General features: G+C 43.9%; 1 protein-coding gene across 1 annotated transcript; it reads left to right on the forward strand.

The window, feature by feature from the left end:
• Nucleotides 1–2,677: 2,677 nt before the first annotated feature.
• On the forward strand, nucleotides 2,678–4,137 carry LOC140221838 (uncharacterized). The gene is made up of 3 exons (XM_072291813.1): nucleotides 2,678–3,376; nucleotides 3,866–3,944; nucleotides 4,040–4,137. The coding sequence occupies exons 1-3, from the start codon at nucleotides 2,678–2,680 to the stop codon at nucleotides 4,135–4,137; spliced, it is 876 nt and encodes a 291-aa protein (XP_072147914.1).
• Nucleotides 4,138–15,889: the final 11,752 nt, after the last annotated feature.

The following is a 15,889-nucleotide window of genomic DNA, read 5'->3' on the forward strand; positions in this document are numbered from 1 at the left end:
GATAAACTGCAGCCCAGCAGGTAGTGCAGCCCAACTTCACGGCGATGCCGACCAAATCAATTCATCCCTCGTGGGCTGTGAACGGCCCATGGTCAGCACAGCTGGCATGCAACTGCTTAAATCCTAGAATGACCATACCAAATTACCAATATACATCCTATAAACCTTGACCAGTTGCATTGGTATTATGCTTTCCTCCAAATGATTTAGGACCTGTTCGTTTTTACCGGATTGGCCTGGAATGAGACATGTTCCGGGTGGTTTAAAGTGGCCCGGTTCGAAACCAGGCTTCTATCGAAAGTGCTATTCGTTTTGACCCGGTTTGGAAAGAAAATCGGCCCGGATTGGAATCATCCCACACTCGTCAGCCTGGATCGGAACCCTACCTCACCCCTAGAACGAATCTAGCATGAGAGACACAGGCGATGCGTGCGACGCGAGGTGCAGCTCCGCTGGCGGCGCGTGAGGCGATGGGGTGGCGGCATGGCGGCACGAGGTGACGGCATGGCGGCGCAGCACATACCCAACGGCGACCGGGTCCCGTCCAGCCTCCACCCTCTCCACCGCCTTCTCCCCAGTGAGCGCCATCATCTCTCCCTCTCCCTCTCCCATCCTTGCGTTCTTATTCTTGAGGTTTTCAAGCCTAGGGTGTAGTGGGTTTGATTGTTCTTGGGGTGTAGTTGACTCCTCGTTAGTTGATTCCAAACCATGCTTCTCTGATTCTCTCGCACCCTGTCCATAGAAATCGAACCGTGATAGCTGACGATAGATCGATCAGATCAGTCGCAGATGCATCCGGACCGGACTCACACTAGTATTATTGATATCTCTGCTGATCATTGCTTTGCTTTGCTTTGCCTGCACTGCAACGCACATGCATCAGAAATTCAGATATCATCACTCCTGTCCATTCATGCTCCTGTAATCAGTCGATCTGCAGCTATCCATATCAGCCCAAATTTTAGAGCTAAATGCAGTTCATGTTCCACGCTACACTGTTCTAAGTTCAAGCTCCAATCCAACATTAGGCTTGCCATTCTGCAGTGGTACCTTGAAGGCTGCTAGAGGAAGGCCGCAGCACAGCCACAGATGGAGCTGGAGGTGCTGCTACCACTTGAGTTGTTTGCCCTGTTCTCCATCATTCCTTCATTCAGAGTTTTAGTCTGAAACTCTGAATTCATTGTGTTGGTACACAAGTAGCTTTCAGTCTTCTTGATGTAGCTTTGTATGTGTTGGCATAAAATTGTGTTGGGTTTCTGCATAATTTATTTTGTGCAACTAGTAACATGTTAGTACTATTACAGTTGACGAACCTTTCATTGCAACCAATAACTGGCAGGCTGCATTGTTACTGCATAGCAAGTTACCTTAGTGCCAGAAGCAAGTTACCTTACTGACAAACCTTTGTATGTGTTGGAAAAATCTGAATATGTCTGCACAAACTAAATCTGGCACTTCTAAGTGCCAGAAGAAAATGCTTCTCAGTTGTCATAAGCTTCGACATTCCTTATACTAGCCTCTTGCACACTGACATATTTCATCAGTCGTGATTAGTAAATATTTAGTCAGACTGCTGCAAAATTTCAGCTTCAGAGATATCATTCCAGTGAGTGACATAATATTATGGATAGTGATACCTTTGTTGATTAAGAAAAAATAATGTGTGGAATTGTAACTTTGTAAGGATGCAATCTGATATGCAACATGTTTTTCCCAACTTGTTACGGGTTGGCACTTCTTGATCTATATTGTGTCCTATGCTTTGTGGCCAATCTAAATCATGTGCTTCGAAACTCAATTCTGTAACCATCAAACCAAGATTCATAAATCCATAATTACAGACCGAGATTCATGATTCAGGTTTTCTTTTATGCTTTCCTGATAATTTGAGATCCATGATTTAGGTTTTAACTCTAAGACCTGTGGGTGACCTTGAATTATCAGGAGTGTTCAGCATGAATTTCTTCAGACAATCACGCATCAAACACGGAGTGAATTGCCACCATTCCACCTGTTAAAGGAAACAACAAAGGAAGTTCCTACATGCCAAGAAGTCGTATTACCAATAAACAAAAAATCTGGCTGCACTGACTTTGGACAATGATAGCTGATAGGTAAAGCATAACAGTGTATTCTGAAAATGGACAGAAAGAATGATTTTGTCAATAGGATCTGCTAGTGCTGGACAATAAAATCATAATAGTGTATTCTGAAACTGGACCAATAAGTATGATTTTGTCAATAGGATCGGCTAGTAGTGTGTGCGGGATTGCGGTGGGGGTGACGCCAGTGGCACCTTGACATATTTTTACTAAATATTTACCTTACTGTCAGAACCTTTGTATTCTCCCTTGCAGTCAAGTAGTTCAAGATTTAGATTTTCAATTCTTTTTGCCATAGCTACTTACTGGTGTATTAGTATTAGTGCACTGTTTCACAAAATAACTTAATGCCTTTTCTTGTTACTTGTAGATCCCACCAGCACCATTAAGAGTTGGGGAAGGTGAACCTCCACCTTCTTGGGATTCAGTACCAACTCCAATAGGTACAAAATTATGTACTTTCCTTTTTTTTCTATTCAAAATAGGTACAGAAATCTGTTTAGAAACCTGTTTAGCCTTCCATTTTATCTATTTAGCTTCTATTTGACTATAAATTTATATGCTTTAGTTCTGCAATGAATATCTCATTGAGAGATTGTATTAGAAAGAGGAGGGAGGAAGAAGATGATGACATGATGATGTTTCTATTCCCTGCCTTATATCTGATGGGTTCCGCTAGAGAAGGGGGAGTAAAGAAGAAACGTCATATATCAAAAGAAATAGGAGAGGTTAAGGTTTGTCGACTCCTTGAGGGACATATCAAGAACTGCCAAGTTACATTTAGGATGGAACCTCACATCTTCAAAGAGTTAGCGACTTATCTTAGAAGGAAAAGGCTCATTGTTGATACAAGGATTACGGTGGAGGAGAAGTTGGGTTTCTTCCTATACATGTTAAGTCGCAATGCCTCATATGAGGATCTTGCAGTGACCTTTGGGCACAGCAACGACACCTTCCATTATCACATCAACCACTTCTTCAAGAAGGTCATTCCCATATTTTCTCATTGTTTCCTCCAGTCCCCCGATCCTAATCAAGTGTATCCAAAAATCCAAGATAATCCTAGATTCTATCCATTCTTCAAGAATTGTCTTGGTGCCATTGATGGGACTCATATCCTCGTTTCCACATTCCTTGAGAAGCATTCTCCTTTTAGGAATAGGACGGGCACACTAAGCATAAATGTGATGGTGGCATGTGATTTCGATCTCAACATCACACTAAGCCTTCTCCTAAATGTAGTGGGACAAAGAGGAGTGGAGGTTCACCATGAGGTATGGTGTTTAATGTTTCTTCATGCTTTCTTTTCAATTTTGTATTATTGATGTTATAAAATTTCTAAAACTAATGCTTGATCATTGTTTTATGTACGAAAACAAAGAGCGGACTGGAACTCAACTCTTGAGAAATCACTTGTTGAAAATCTGTATGAGTATATAGATAGTGGCTATAGAAGTGACAACGGTTGGAACACTGAAGGTTGGAACAAGATAGTGAAGGATTTCCATCTGAGAAACAAGTTTGTCTCGTACACAAAGGCACAAATTCAAGATAAAGAATGTTAGCTTAAGAGGGACTGCAAAATGCTCAAAACGGCAAGAATGCAAAGTGGGTCAAAATGGAATGAACAAAAAAATATGGTTGAAGGATCAACAGGAATGTGGGAGAACCTCATAGTGGTAAGTTAATTTCTTGAAGTAATTCTATGGATAACCTCATAGTGATAACTTTGTATTTGATCAATATTTTCTTCAAATATGCAGACTTTCCTCAAAATCAAGAAGTTTCAAAATAACAAGGCAAGCTTTTCGCTCTTTGATGCTTTGGGAGAACTCTATGATGGTAAGTTATATATAGTAAGCTTTTTTTCAGTCAGATCTCTATGATGTAAAATAGGTGCTTGTCCTATTTCTCTAAATGCATTGTGCCAAATGTAGGTCATCTGGCTGAAGGGACATACAATTTCACTTCTATTGAGTCACAACGTGTGGAAGAGCCCCTTCACCAAATTGATGATGTAGAAGATGGCGCATAAGCTGAGGAAGAAGCTCTACAGGAAATTCATGAGATACGTGATGAAGAGGATGAAGAAAAGGATGCAAGAGATGAAGAGGAGGCAAGAAGTGGACAACGAAGAATGGCTGCATCAAGAAAGAAACTAGAAAAGGAAGGACAAAGGTCTAGAAAGAGTGCAAAAATTGAAGTCATGATGGAGAGATTCCTTGAAATGAGGACAAAGCAAGTAGTAGATGAAGCTAAACAGCTAGCAAGAGAAAATGAGGTAAGAGAAAATGAGACAAGAGAAAAGGAGGCAAGAGATAAGGAGGCTGATGAATACTCCATCAAAAGGTGCATATCGATCATCAACACAATGGAAGTGACCAAATAGGAAAAGGCCAAAGCTTATGCAGTCTTCACCAAGAGCAAAGAAAACAGAGAGACTTTCATTTGCCAATGAAGAAGATGAAGAATCTGCTTTGATTTGGCTCAGGAATGAGATGGCCTAGCAGGTATTGACTCCCTTTGCTTGATAGCTTTCATTATGCATTTATATTACTAGTGTGAATAGAACATAGAAGAATCTGTGCAATTGATTTGGTTATGCCTGTTAGTAGTGTGCAATTGCTACCTGCAGCAATCCGTGGTTTTGTTTGTCAACTACTAGACATGTAGCTACATATTCCAGAGTGCTAAGATCAGCTACACTTTTATTTCTAGTTTCTTTTTTATGATATGCTTGAATGTTCTTGTATCGTAGTGCCTCTTATGAGTGACTTGGTATTATTTTGGTAGGTAGTATTTGATCCATGGTATTTTATTCCTCCATTCCTCTCTGCAATACAAAAGAGTAGATACTTTAATGTTGCAAGTTATGTAGTGAATTTTCATGCTTGATACATGTGCTATTATGTACTGAACTTTCATGCTTGATACGTGTGCAGGCCTGGAGTCCTGGAGAGAAAATGGCATGGTGTAGTACAATACTTTTAAGGATCTTGGTATTTCACAAAGTATGTTAAAGATAGTTCTTCTCTTTTGTGTTTTTGGTGTAACTGTCATACTATTTTCTGTTAAGTTGCAATTGCAATGTAGACTTCATGAAGCAAAGTAGTTCAACTCCCCTTGGTTGTGTTTTGTTAAGTTGCAATTGCAATGTTGAAAAAATTACTGTCCAACCGCTTTGCTGCCTGAAATAGTGAAATAGGTCTGTATTGATTCCATGAGTGCCGAACAGTGTTTTTGAAAGGTTTGTATTGATTCCAGACCAGGAATGAATAATCATCCGGTTTGAGTGAAACGCGTGGATCAACTTGATCCTAAAGCAGGCCAGGAATCAAGTCGGAGGTGCCGAACGAGGCCTTAGATGATACTTTGTTTTTGTAGTAGGGAATCAACTAAGGACTACACAAAGCAATGGGGCGATTCCAAATTAAAAAAGTAATTGTGGTGATTGCAATCCTAATTTTACACAAACCACTCAAAGATTAAGATAAACTAAATATGCCGATCATCATTTCAATACTAGAGAAATATAGACATCCATAGTAGACTAAATGATGCCGGTATGAATAAGTAAGCTATATATCCATGCTAGTTGATTGGATAGCTGAAGTCGGATGCCTTGACAAAACCAGCATGATCAGGACAATTATTATTATCCTGGTTCTAAGTCCGCATTGTTACTCAAAGTAACTACGTTGGCAATGAACAAGTGCCACATCAGTCTCAGCAATGTATAAGTTTTAGAGAAATTTGGATTGTTCACTCTTAATGTTGCACTTTGTGAAATTGCCACTTATATCATTAACAACTTATTTTTCTTACCATTAGGCTGGTGAAATGACTAAAATAGCTTTGACTGTGTACATTGAGTCACCAGCCATGCTTCTGGGTCATGTACATTTTTAAACAACATCGCGGCTGTGTGATACAACATAGAGGTAGGGCGAAGTTAGAGGTAGATGATTAACATTAAGGAGGGCGAAGGTGTAAAATACACATTAGAGATGTTAAATTATTTTTTTATTGATTTTACATGGTGAAATTGTGTGCACTATAGATGTGCACATAGCGTAGCATGGATTATACATACACATGCATCGCGCCGGGTTGTTGGGGTCGGCTGACCCGATGGGCTGGCCAATTGCCATACCTCCACCCTTAGTTTTAACATTCTAGAGATCATTTATTATAAAATAAATTTCTTTAGCATGTTTTCATGTCAGAGCATTGATCTGTTTCATTGAAGTATTTAAATATACACTCAGAACTTTGTTTCTATGAAAAAAGTATATATTAAACAATAAATCAGATAATGTTACATAGAATATTCTAAAGTCATTCTCATGATCAGTCCCCAGAACACACATATGTGTTCATATAAGGAGAAAGCAACCCAACTATATTACTTTGAAACCAGTTATTATTCCAACAAGAAGATTTGGTAGGCTCCTCCTTGAGAGTTCTCCTTCAAACAATGGTCCATGAGTCTTCATGCTTTGCCATTAGCTCGGATCGTACAGCCTACTCAAGAATTAGTAGGTGTGAAAAGGATGTAGTTCCGAGTACTTTTGTAGACTTCAACGACTAGTTTTGGTGCTCTTCGAGTACTTCGTCTGGTTGAATCTTCAAAGGTACCCAAAAAACTGCCATGCGGCTAGAATGTACTCAAGCCTCATTTAATTTTAGTTATCTATCTTTCAACCTTGAATTTTATATGGAAATGCGATCAAAGTCACACTCCATATGGAGTAGCCCCTCAGCCTTAGGTTGAATCGAAGAATCAGGTGAGGGTCAATCTGTAATTTGCATCACTTTCCTCTTACAACCTAGAGAAAAAACTTTTTGTCGATGGACACGTGGCACACAACCCTTGAGCCTTTAGCCGACTAGTTTGGTGGGATAAGGATCAACCTTTGGTCAACGTGACCATCTATAGAAGGAAATCTTATCTTCTCCAAAAATAAAGGTAACTGCCAATCAGGTTTCCTGATTTGTGGAAATCGTGTGATTCGAAATCCCTTCATTTGCGCAGTTATTACCGTTCCAGTATGATAAATAACTGAGGAAGTTATCCTTTTCATTTTACCATTGCCATCTGTCTTTCCAACTTCCACACTTGAGCCCTAGCGCTGCCGCTGCCCGATCTCCAAGCGCTAGCGCCACCGTCCCCCACCAATCAGCCCCCAAGCATATGTGACAGAAGAAGCTCGTGACATCAAGGATGGGGAGGAAGGCTGCTGCTGTTAAGCCTACCGAGGGAGAAAGAAGAAGAAAGGATCTGGTAAGGGAAAAGATCTTCAGTTGCCGGCGCCCAAGTACGGGAAAACTGATCAGACCGCACCGCCAAATCCTGTCTACGCCTAAAAGTGATCCAGTCTTAAGGAGGAGGATATCAAGGTGCTCGTAGCCACCAATTTACTCCAAGATCAAGATTTCATCAACTGGCGATCTGCTTTAGCAACACCTGCCCACTGGAGACTTATCCAGATGAGACGTTAACCTTTTCCCACTTCATCGAGCGAAGCCTTGCATTGCCATCTTCTGATTTCTTCCGAGACTTGCTGGATTTCTACAAATTGGAGTTTGTGCATTTGAACCCCAATGGGATCTTACACATTGCAATCTTCGTTCATTTTTGCGAAGCTTTTCTGGGCATCAGGCCTCATTTTCAGTTATTTTGGAAATTTTTCCGTGTCAAGCCACAGCTATCGAAAGATCACACACTCCTGGTTGGAGGCGCTGGCTTTCAGATGCGGGAGACAGTGAGTAGCCAATATCTGGTTTATGAGCTAATAGATTCCAATGCTGGGTGGAAAGAAAAGTGGTGCTACATTGGTAACCATGATCCAAAACTACCCAGACTCTCAGGTCACCATCCCTCTTGGAACAACCGGTGGCTTGATGAGCCAAAGCATGGCGATTGCTTGCCAAGCTAGTGAACTGGATAGCAGATCTAAAGGAACAAGGTCTGACTGGTATTGGCGTCACATTCAGCTTTATGAAGCGACATATTCAGTCGCTGTAGCAACGATGTCACTTAGGCTATGAGTACACAGGCCTTGATGATCCATCCAGATTCTCTTCTGATGAAATCAGCACGGATGAAGTCATGGAGAGGCTCAAGCGATGTTCAAAAATGTGGGCGAAATCCCCACTATTGTGCGGGAATTCAATGCCGCCAACCCGCCAAAGCTTGTAAGTATCTATGGCCGTAGCCCCCGAGTACTTATTTTGTATGTTGTTAGTTTTGATAAGTTGTCTTTCTTTGCAGGAAGATGTTGCTTTGTACTTCTTCGATCCTCCTCCTCCTGGATCCGAAGAATCTTGTGAAGCCACTCCTCACGTATTTACACGGGAAGGCATCATAGGCGATGACCAGGAGGAAGAAGTATTCGAGTCCTCCAGCGGCACTAGCTCTGATGTCGTGGATGAAGTCAGGGCTCAGCCGTTTACTAAGGCTGGGTTTTCCTCCGAAGCAATGAAATGCTCGATTGCTGATGAGCTTGAAACTGCGATTCCTACGTCACCGAAGAAGAAGCCCTCCATCATTATGAAATGGGGCGTGAAGAAGTCTGTATCAACAGATGATATGCCTCCTAAGTTAATTTCCTATGAGGAAGGACAAAATCCTGATTATCATGTACTCACAAAAGATATTTTCAATGTCACCATCGTGTCTACTCAAGATGACACTAGTGGACTGCAGGTACTCGAGCTGGCGACGGATGCTGAAATGGAAGTTGCTCTAGCTGCGCAAGATAGGTTGCCGATCATCGAGGAGGTGATCAACATTGAAGATGATCCGGAGCCTCCTGTTGCTGTTGATAGCAACACATTTGGATTGATGGTGGACCCTGCTGGCACAAGAACAACTCAAATAGCAGAGGCAGTGGCTAAGGTTGGCAATAATCATGCTGCGACCATTCAAACCGTGCCAACGAGACCGTCTCCTACCATCAAACCGTTGTGCCTTACAGGAGAACCCTCTTTGAAGTTGAGGAGATCTACAAGGTATGTCTTGTTGCTCCTTTGAGTACTAATTGTAGCTCATGATCGACTTGTTGTGTCTCTAAAGTTTTATCTTATGCAGGAAATCCTCTGATATGGACCTTGGAGGTTTGAGCTTGAGAATCATGACCAATGGTGGTAGCCTCTCAGTCTAGGACATTGCCCCAGCTCAAATAAGTCCACAGCCGGAGAATCAGCCCGCAACGATGAGTAGTCCAGGTGCTGTGTCTTTTGTAGTTAGTGTTGATGCAAGATGTCATATCATTTTTGAATGACGTTGTAGTGCCAGCCCCGAGCGACAAGCACCCGAAGAAGTGGCGGCGACTACCTTTGGCACCATGGCTATTCTCGTAGCCCCCGAGCAAAAAGTGAAAATTAAAGCGGCGACAATTGTGGAAGTCTTGGCTGCCGATGCTTCTTCCAAGCCAGGTCTGTCGACAAACTTTGCCATGGTTCCACTCAGCACAACTGATTCCAAAGCTGGTGCAGATCATCTGTCGGCTAGAGAAATTCATCTTGAAGATATCCAACTGATCAACGACCCTCTACTGCATGTGGATGTTGTTGCTAAAATGATGGAGATGCACCGCCTTATTAGTGCTTACGTAGAGGTATGCTTGATCTGGCTTCTTCCATTGACACATAACTTGCAATTAGTACACATGCCTTGATATGAGTACTGATTGTATGGCGCAGGGTGTCATCAAACGCTCCCATCACAAGTCTCAGATGCTTGAAGGCAATGGGGACACAGTACTTTGTGCTGAGGCCCTTGAAAAAGAACTTGCCAAGGAGAGGGAGTACTCCTCCCGACTGCTGACGATGTAGGATGGAGCTGCCGCTGACTATTGTAACTGCATCCAGCAACTTGAGGAGGAGAAAGACCGTCTCAAGGAGTGCAACAAATTGTTGAACCAGCAAATCAAAGGTAATTGCTCTACTCATCAGATTCCGAGTATTGATTCTGTTTGTAATACTGATCCTCTTGTGTATTATTTGTGCAGCGCTCAAAAAGTTAAATGAAGATCTTCAGGGACAAGTCATAGATTGGAAGAACGCGCATTACCGCGTAGCTAATCAGCATGACAAGCTAGTACTAAAATATGAAAATCTAGAGCATCACCTAGAGAAAGAGAGGAAAATGCGTAAAGATGGTGAAGTTGACTTGGTCAATGCCATGAAGACCATCCAGGTGCGAGAGGCTGAGATGATGACGACAACATCCACTTTGAGCAAGATTCTCGAAGCCGCCCAGCCAATTGCGGACATGATTGAGCCACGAGTTGAGGGCGTGGAGTCCCGTCCGCTGGAAAATGTACTCAAGGATATGCTGGAGAAGCTTTCCGGCTATATTCAGAAGATAGCTAAGTCATTCTCCTAGCAGGTGTTGAGCTTCATGAAGTCGTTCTACCCGAAAGCTGATTTGGCACCCATTGCTGAGGGCGTGGCGGACAACTGTACTGATGAAGCCATTCAACAATATATGCGGGAGATGGCCCCAATTGCTAAAAAAGTGGCCAAGCAATTGAACCTTGAGTAGATCTATATCAAGCAAACATTAGTATTGTACAGAAAACGATTATGGATGCTTGATGTGTAATATATAATGTAGTCTTTGCGCAATTATTTTTTGCTTTGCGACTTGTTATTTTTAGTGCCTCTCACAATTAATCCTGATGCTTGCTCGTACAATTAATGTGAGTGTCTGCGCATAAGGCTTCTTTTGTGAGCCTCGTTAGATGCACATTGTAGAGTACTTTAAGATTGCAAGTACTCAGGCTATTTGGTAAGTAGACCTCTGGGCGAGTAGTCTCTTCTGGGTTTCGTCGACTAGCACCTATCTTTACAACCTCTCTGGGTTGTATTGATGTTGTGCTCTGGAAAACCTGGAACTGCCAACTTTTTATTACAAGCCACGACAAGAAAATTTTGTCTGGTGAATAGTTACTCAAGTAGTTAATTAACTCCTAAGGTACTGATGGCTTCTTTTTTTCAAGCCGCTAAGGGACATATTTGTCCAATGAGTTAACTAACTCATGAAGTTTACTGTAGACTTGCTTTACAAGCCGTGATTGGACAATTTTGTCCAGTGAGTTGAATAACTTATTAAAATTTTGCAGACTTGTTATTACAAGTCGTATTTGGATGACTTTTGCCCTAGGAGCTGAATAGCTCTAATGAGTTTTGCGGACTTGGTATTACAAGCCGCGATTTGGATGGTTTTGCCCAGGGAGCTGAATAGCTCATTAGGATTACTACAAACTTGCTTCTACAAGTCGCGATTGAATATATTTGTCCCACTAAGGTTGTATAACCTTTTTTTGTGAACTGTAGACTCGCTTCTGCAAGTCACGATTGGACGATTCTGTCCAATGAATTGAATAACTCATTGGGATTTTGCAAACTTGTTACTACAAGCCACACTTGGGCAATTTTGCCCAGAGAGCTGAATAGCTTGCTATAGTTTTACAAACTTGTTATTACAAGCTACAATTTGGGCGATTTTGCCCAGGGAGCTAAATAGCTCATTGGAGTTTTGTAGACTTGTTATTACGAGCTGCAATTGGGCAATTTTGCCCAAGGAGCTGAATAGCTTGTTAGGAGTACTGTCGAACTTGCTTCTGCAAGCCGCGATAAGGAAGAAATAAGTAGTCGAAGTACGACAAAAATATGGCTGCTTTGTTAAGTTGTAATTCCACAACTAGGACCGGTGGCCGATTTACATGAATATGTAAATCTGATTTATAGGTTAAAATGACATAGATGCTCGATGTTCCACGAGTTGTCGACATCTTCACTAGAGAGATGTTGGAGCCTATACAACCCAGGTCTAGAGACCTTGGATATGACGGACGGTCCCTCCCATAGTGAGTTTAGCTTGTGTAGCCCCTTGGTGTCTTGGATACGCTTCAGGACCATATCGCCTATATTGAACGAACGTTCTTTGATGTTGCGATCATGATAGTAGTGGATTCCTTCAAGGTACCTTGTAGACTGGACGAGTGCTGCACAGCGAGCTTCTTCGAGACTGTCTAAGTCTAGACGCCTTGCTTCTTCTGCTGCACCTTTCTCGTACTGCTTAACTGTTAGGGATTTCCACATGACATCAGCAGATAGGACAACTTCGGATCCATAGATCAAGAAGTAAGGCGATTGCCCTGTAGGCTTGCACGGCTGGGTACGGATCCCCTAGAGGACATTGAGTAGTTCTTTGAGCAACTTGACTCCTTTCATGTTTCCGATATCATGCAGCCTTTTTTTGAGAGCTTCCAGTACCATCCCATTAGCGCACTCAACGTAGCCATAGGCTCGCGATGAGCGATAGAGGCGTGTCGGACGTCGATCCCGCTGTTCTCGCAATATTCCCAGAACTCGTGATTGTTGAAGTTGGAGCCCAGGTCTGTGATAATGCGATTGAGGAAGCCGTAGCGGTGGACAATTTCGTCGAGGAAGTTGAGTACTCTGTCTGCCTTGGGGTAGGTTACTGGCTTCACCTCGATCTACTTGGTAAACTTGTCAATTGCCACCAATACTCGGTTGAATCCTCCAGGCCCCGTGGGCAGTGGACCAATCATGTCAAGCCTCCAGCATGCAAAGGGCTAAGAGGGTGGTATGGTGATTAGCTTGTAGGTAGGGATGTGTTGTTGCTTGGCAAAGAATTGATATCCTTGGCATTGGTGGAGTAGTTCCTCGACATCAGCGAGAGCTGTAGGCCAATAGAACTCTGCTCTGAAAGCTTTGCCCATGATCGTGCGTGAAGACGCATGATTGCTACAAAAGTGTTTATGGATCTCCTCCAGCATGTTCTTTCCATATTGCCGTAAGATGCACTTCTTGAGTATTTCTAACATCGCGCCTCTTCTGTAAAGCTTGTCTTGGACTAGAACATAGTTCTTGCTGCGCCGTAAGACTTGCTCTGCCTCTATCTTGTCTGACGGTAGCTTGTGCTCTTTGATGTAGTTGACAAAGGGACCTCTCCAGTCTACGTCGATCATCATAACCTCCCAATCTAGTGTGGTAGGACCTCGATTAGTGGTTGTTGATGGTGTCGACTCTATTATGGATGGCTTGTCTAGCTCATGGACGAAAACCCCTGCCGGAACTTGAGCACGAGTAGATCCAAGATTGGATAGAATGTCCGCGGCAACGTTGTCATCGCGAACTACAAGGTGGAACTCCAGACCAGAGAATTTGTTCTCTACCTTGCGTACTTCTATGCAATACGCATCCATGTTCTCTTTGTGGTGATCCCACTCATCGCTGACTTGATTGATCACCACAAGTACACCAACAATCGCTTGATTCCTAGCGAGACTCCAGGCGGAGCCCGTGCAGAAGCGCTTCGTATTCAACTTCGTTGTTGGATACTTCCCAAAGCCGGCACCCTCGAGCATGAGTGATCCGTCGGAATACATGGCCCAATGCTCTGGATGCTCTCCTGGCATTGGTAGTTGATTCTCCCACCATTATGCCATAAAATCAACTAGGGCCTGGGACTTGATTGCAGTCCTCGACTTGAATTCTAGGGATAGTGCTTCGAGTTCTACCGCCCATTTAGATATTCTTCCTGTTGCATCTCGATTATGGGGAATTTCTCCAAGAGGAAAATCTGTGACGACGGAGAGTTGTGCTCCTGGAAGTAGTGGCGTAGCTTCCGCGAGGTGAGCTGTATTGCGTATAACAATTTCTGGACCAGTGGGTATCTGGTCTTGGAATCTGACAATACCTCATTGAAAAAGTAAACGGGCCTCTGTACTTTGTATACATAGCCTGATTCTGGTCTTTCGACTATGATCACCGTGCTGACGACGTTGGTAGTCGTGGCGATGTACAACAGCAAGTCTTCGTTGGGGTTTGGCGCCGTGAGGACCGGTGACTTTTATAGGAAGTCCTTTAATTTTTGTAGGGCTTGATCTACGTTCTCGGTCCACTAAAACTTGTCTTGCCGCTTGAGTAGTTTGAAGAAGGGTAGGCCCCGTTCTCCAAGCCTTGAGATGAATCTATTAAGGGCCGCCATGCATCCAGTCAGCTTCTGGACATCCTTGATGCCTTATAGGGCATGCATATCAGTGATGGTGGAGATCTTGTCGGGGTTAGCTTTAATGCCTCGGTGACTAATGATGAAACCAAGTAGTTTCCCGAAAGGCACGCCGAAGACGCATTTTGTCGGGTTGAGCTTCCACCGGAATTCTCGCAGACTTGCGAAAGTTTCTTCTAGATCCGCAATCAGGTCATTGGGATTTCTAGTCTTTACAACCATGTCGTCCACGTATGCCTCCACGTTGTGGTGTAGCTGCTTCTTGAAGCACTCCTAGATGGCCCGTTGACATGTGGCGTCAGCTTCTTCAGCCCGAAAGACATTGTTGTGTAGCAAAAGGCTCTGTATGGGGTGATGAACGCGGTCTTGATCTGGTGTTCTTCTTTGAGAGTTATCTGGTGATACCCTGAGTAGCAATCAAGGAAACAGAGGAGGGCGCATATAGCTGTGGAGTCGATGACTTGATCAATCCTAGGGTGCCCGAAGGGATCCTTTGGACAGTGCTTATTGAGGTCTATGTAGTCGACACACATCCTCCACTCATTGTTGTTTTTCTTTCGCTTCAGGACAAGATTGGCGAGCCACTCTGGATGATAGATTTCTTTTATGAAATCCGCTGCGAGTACTTTGGCCAGTTCTTTCTTGATGGCTTTCCTTCTACCTTGGGTGAATTATCGTAGGCGTTGCCTTTTTGTGTAGCTTTTGGATTCACGTTGAGTGAGTGCTTGATCAACTCCCTGGGTAACCCCGACATGTCCACTGGTTTCCATGCAAAGATGTCTTGGTTGATGTTGACGTCTAGTATCACGTTCTCATGATGTTGAAGTCCTCCACCTACACCAAGTGGGCGTCCTTCTTCAAGTCCATGCACGGCAAGTTTGGCCTCAAGTCGCACATCGACAGCACAGTGGCGCCCCGTCCCCAGGACCCCGATCGGGATCAAGCGGATTGCTGCGTCCACTCCTGGTTCTTCAGCTCCGTTGATGACTCCGTTCTCAACCTCACCATGACCGACGATGATCAGACTGTCCGGGATCTTTGGCTCGCCATCGAGGGCCTCTTCCGTGCCAACAAGCAGTCCCGGGTGATCTTCCTCAGCCATGACTTCCACTCCATGACACAGAGCAACTCCTCCATCGTCGAGTACTGCAGTCACATGAAGACCCTCACTGACACCCTCTGCGACATCGGCCATCCCGTTCAGGACTCTTAGCTTGTCCTGAACCTCCTCCACAGCCTCAACCCGTGCTTCTCGTCCTTCGCCCAGGCACGGGGCATGCTCACCTTGAAGGAACTTCGCCTCGCCAATGAGGAGAAGATCTCTAAGTCTACCACCCTCCTCGCTGGGAACTCTTCGTCGTCTTCATCCTCCGGCTGTATAGGTGGGTGTCGCCCGTCATCTGGTTCTATCCAGACTGGCGACAACGGCAACAATAGTAGTGGCAGCCAAGACGGCGGCCACAAGAAGAAGTGGAAGCAAAAGAAAGGCGGAGGCAGTGGCTTCCATGATGGCAGGCCCCCACAGCCCACCATCCCGTTGTTCTACTTTGGTCCGGGGCCTAGCTCCTACGGCGCCCCGGGTTTCCAGCCGGCCGGCGGTCAGGGCGGTGGGGGCTAGCGCGCCGACACACCTAGTGTGGTGGAACACCTCGGATTAACTTAGCTAAAGCACGGTTAAGTCGCCTAACACGCGAATCCCATGCTTTAATCAAGTTAACTCGACGATCCGTCGTATTTC

The sequence above is a fragment of the Setaria viridis genome, chromosome 2 (assembly GCF_005286985.2).
Source record: "Setaria viridis chromosome 2, Setaria_viridis_v4.0, whole genome shotgun sequence".
Taxonomy (NCBI): domain Eukaryota; kingdom Viridiplantae; phylum Streptophyta; class Magnoliopsida; order Poales; family Poaceae; genus Setaria; species Setaria viridis.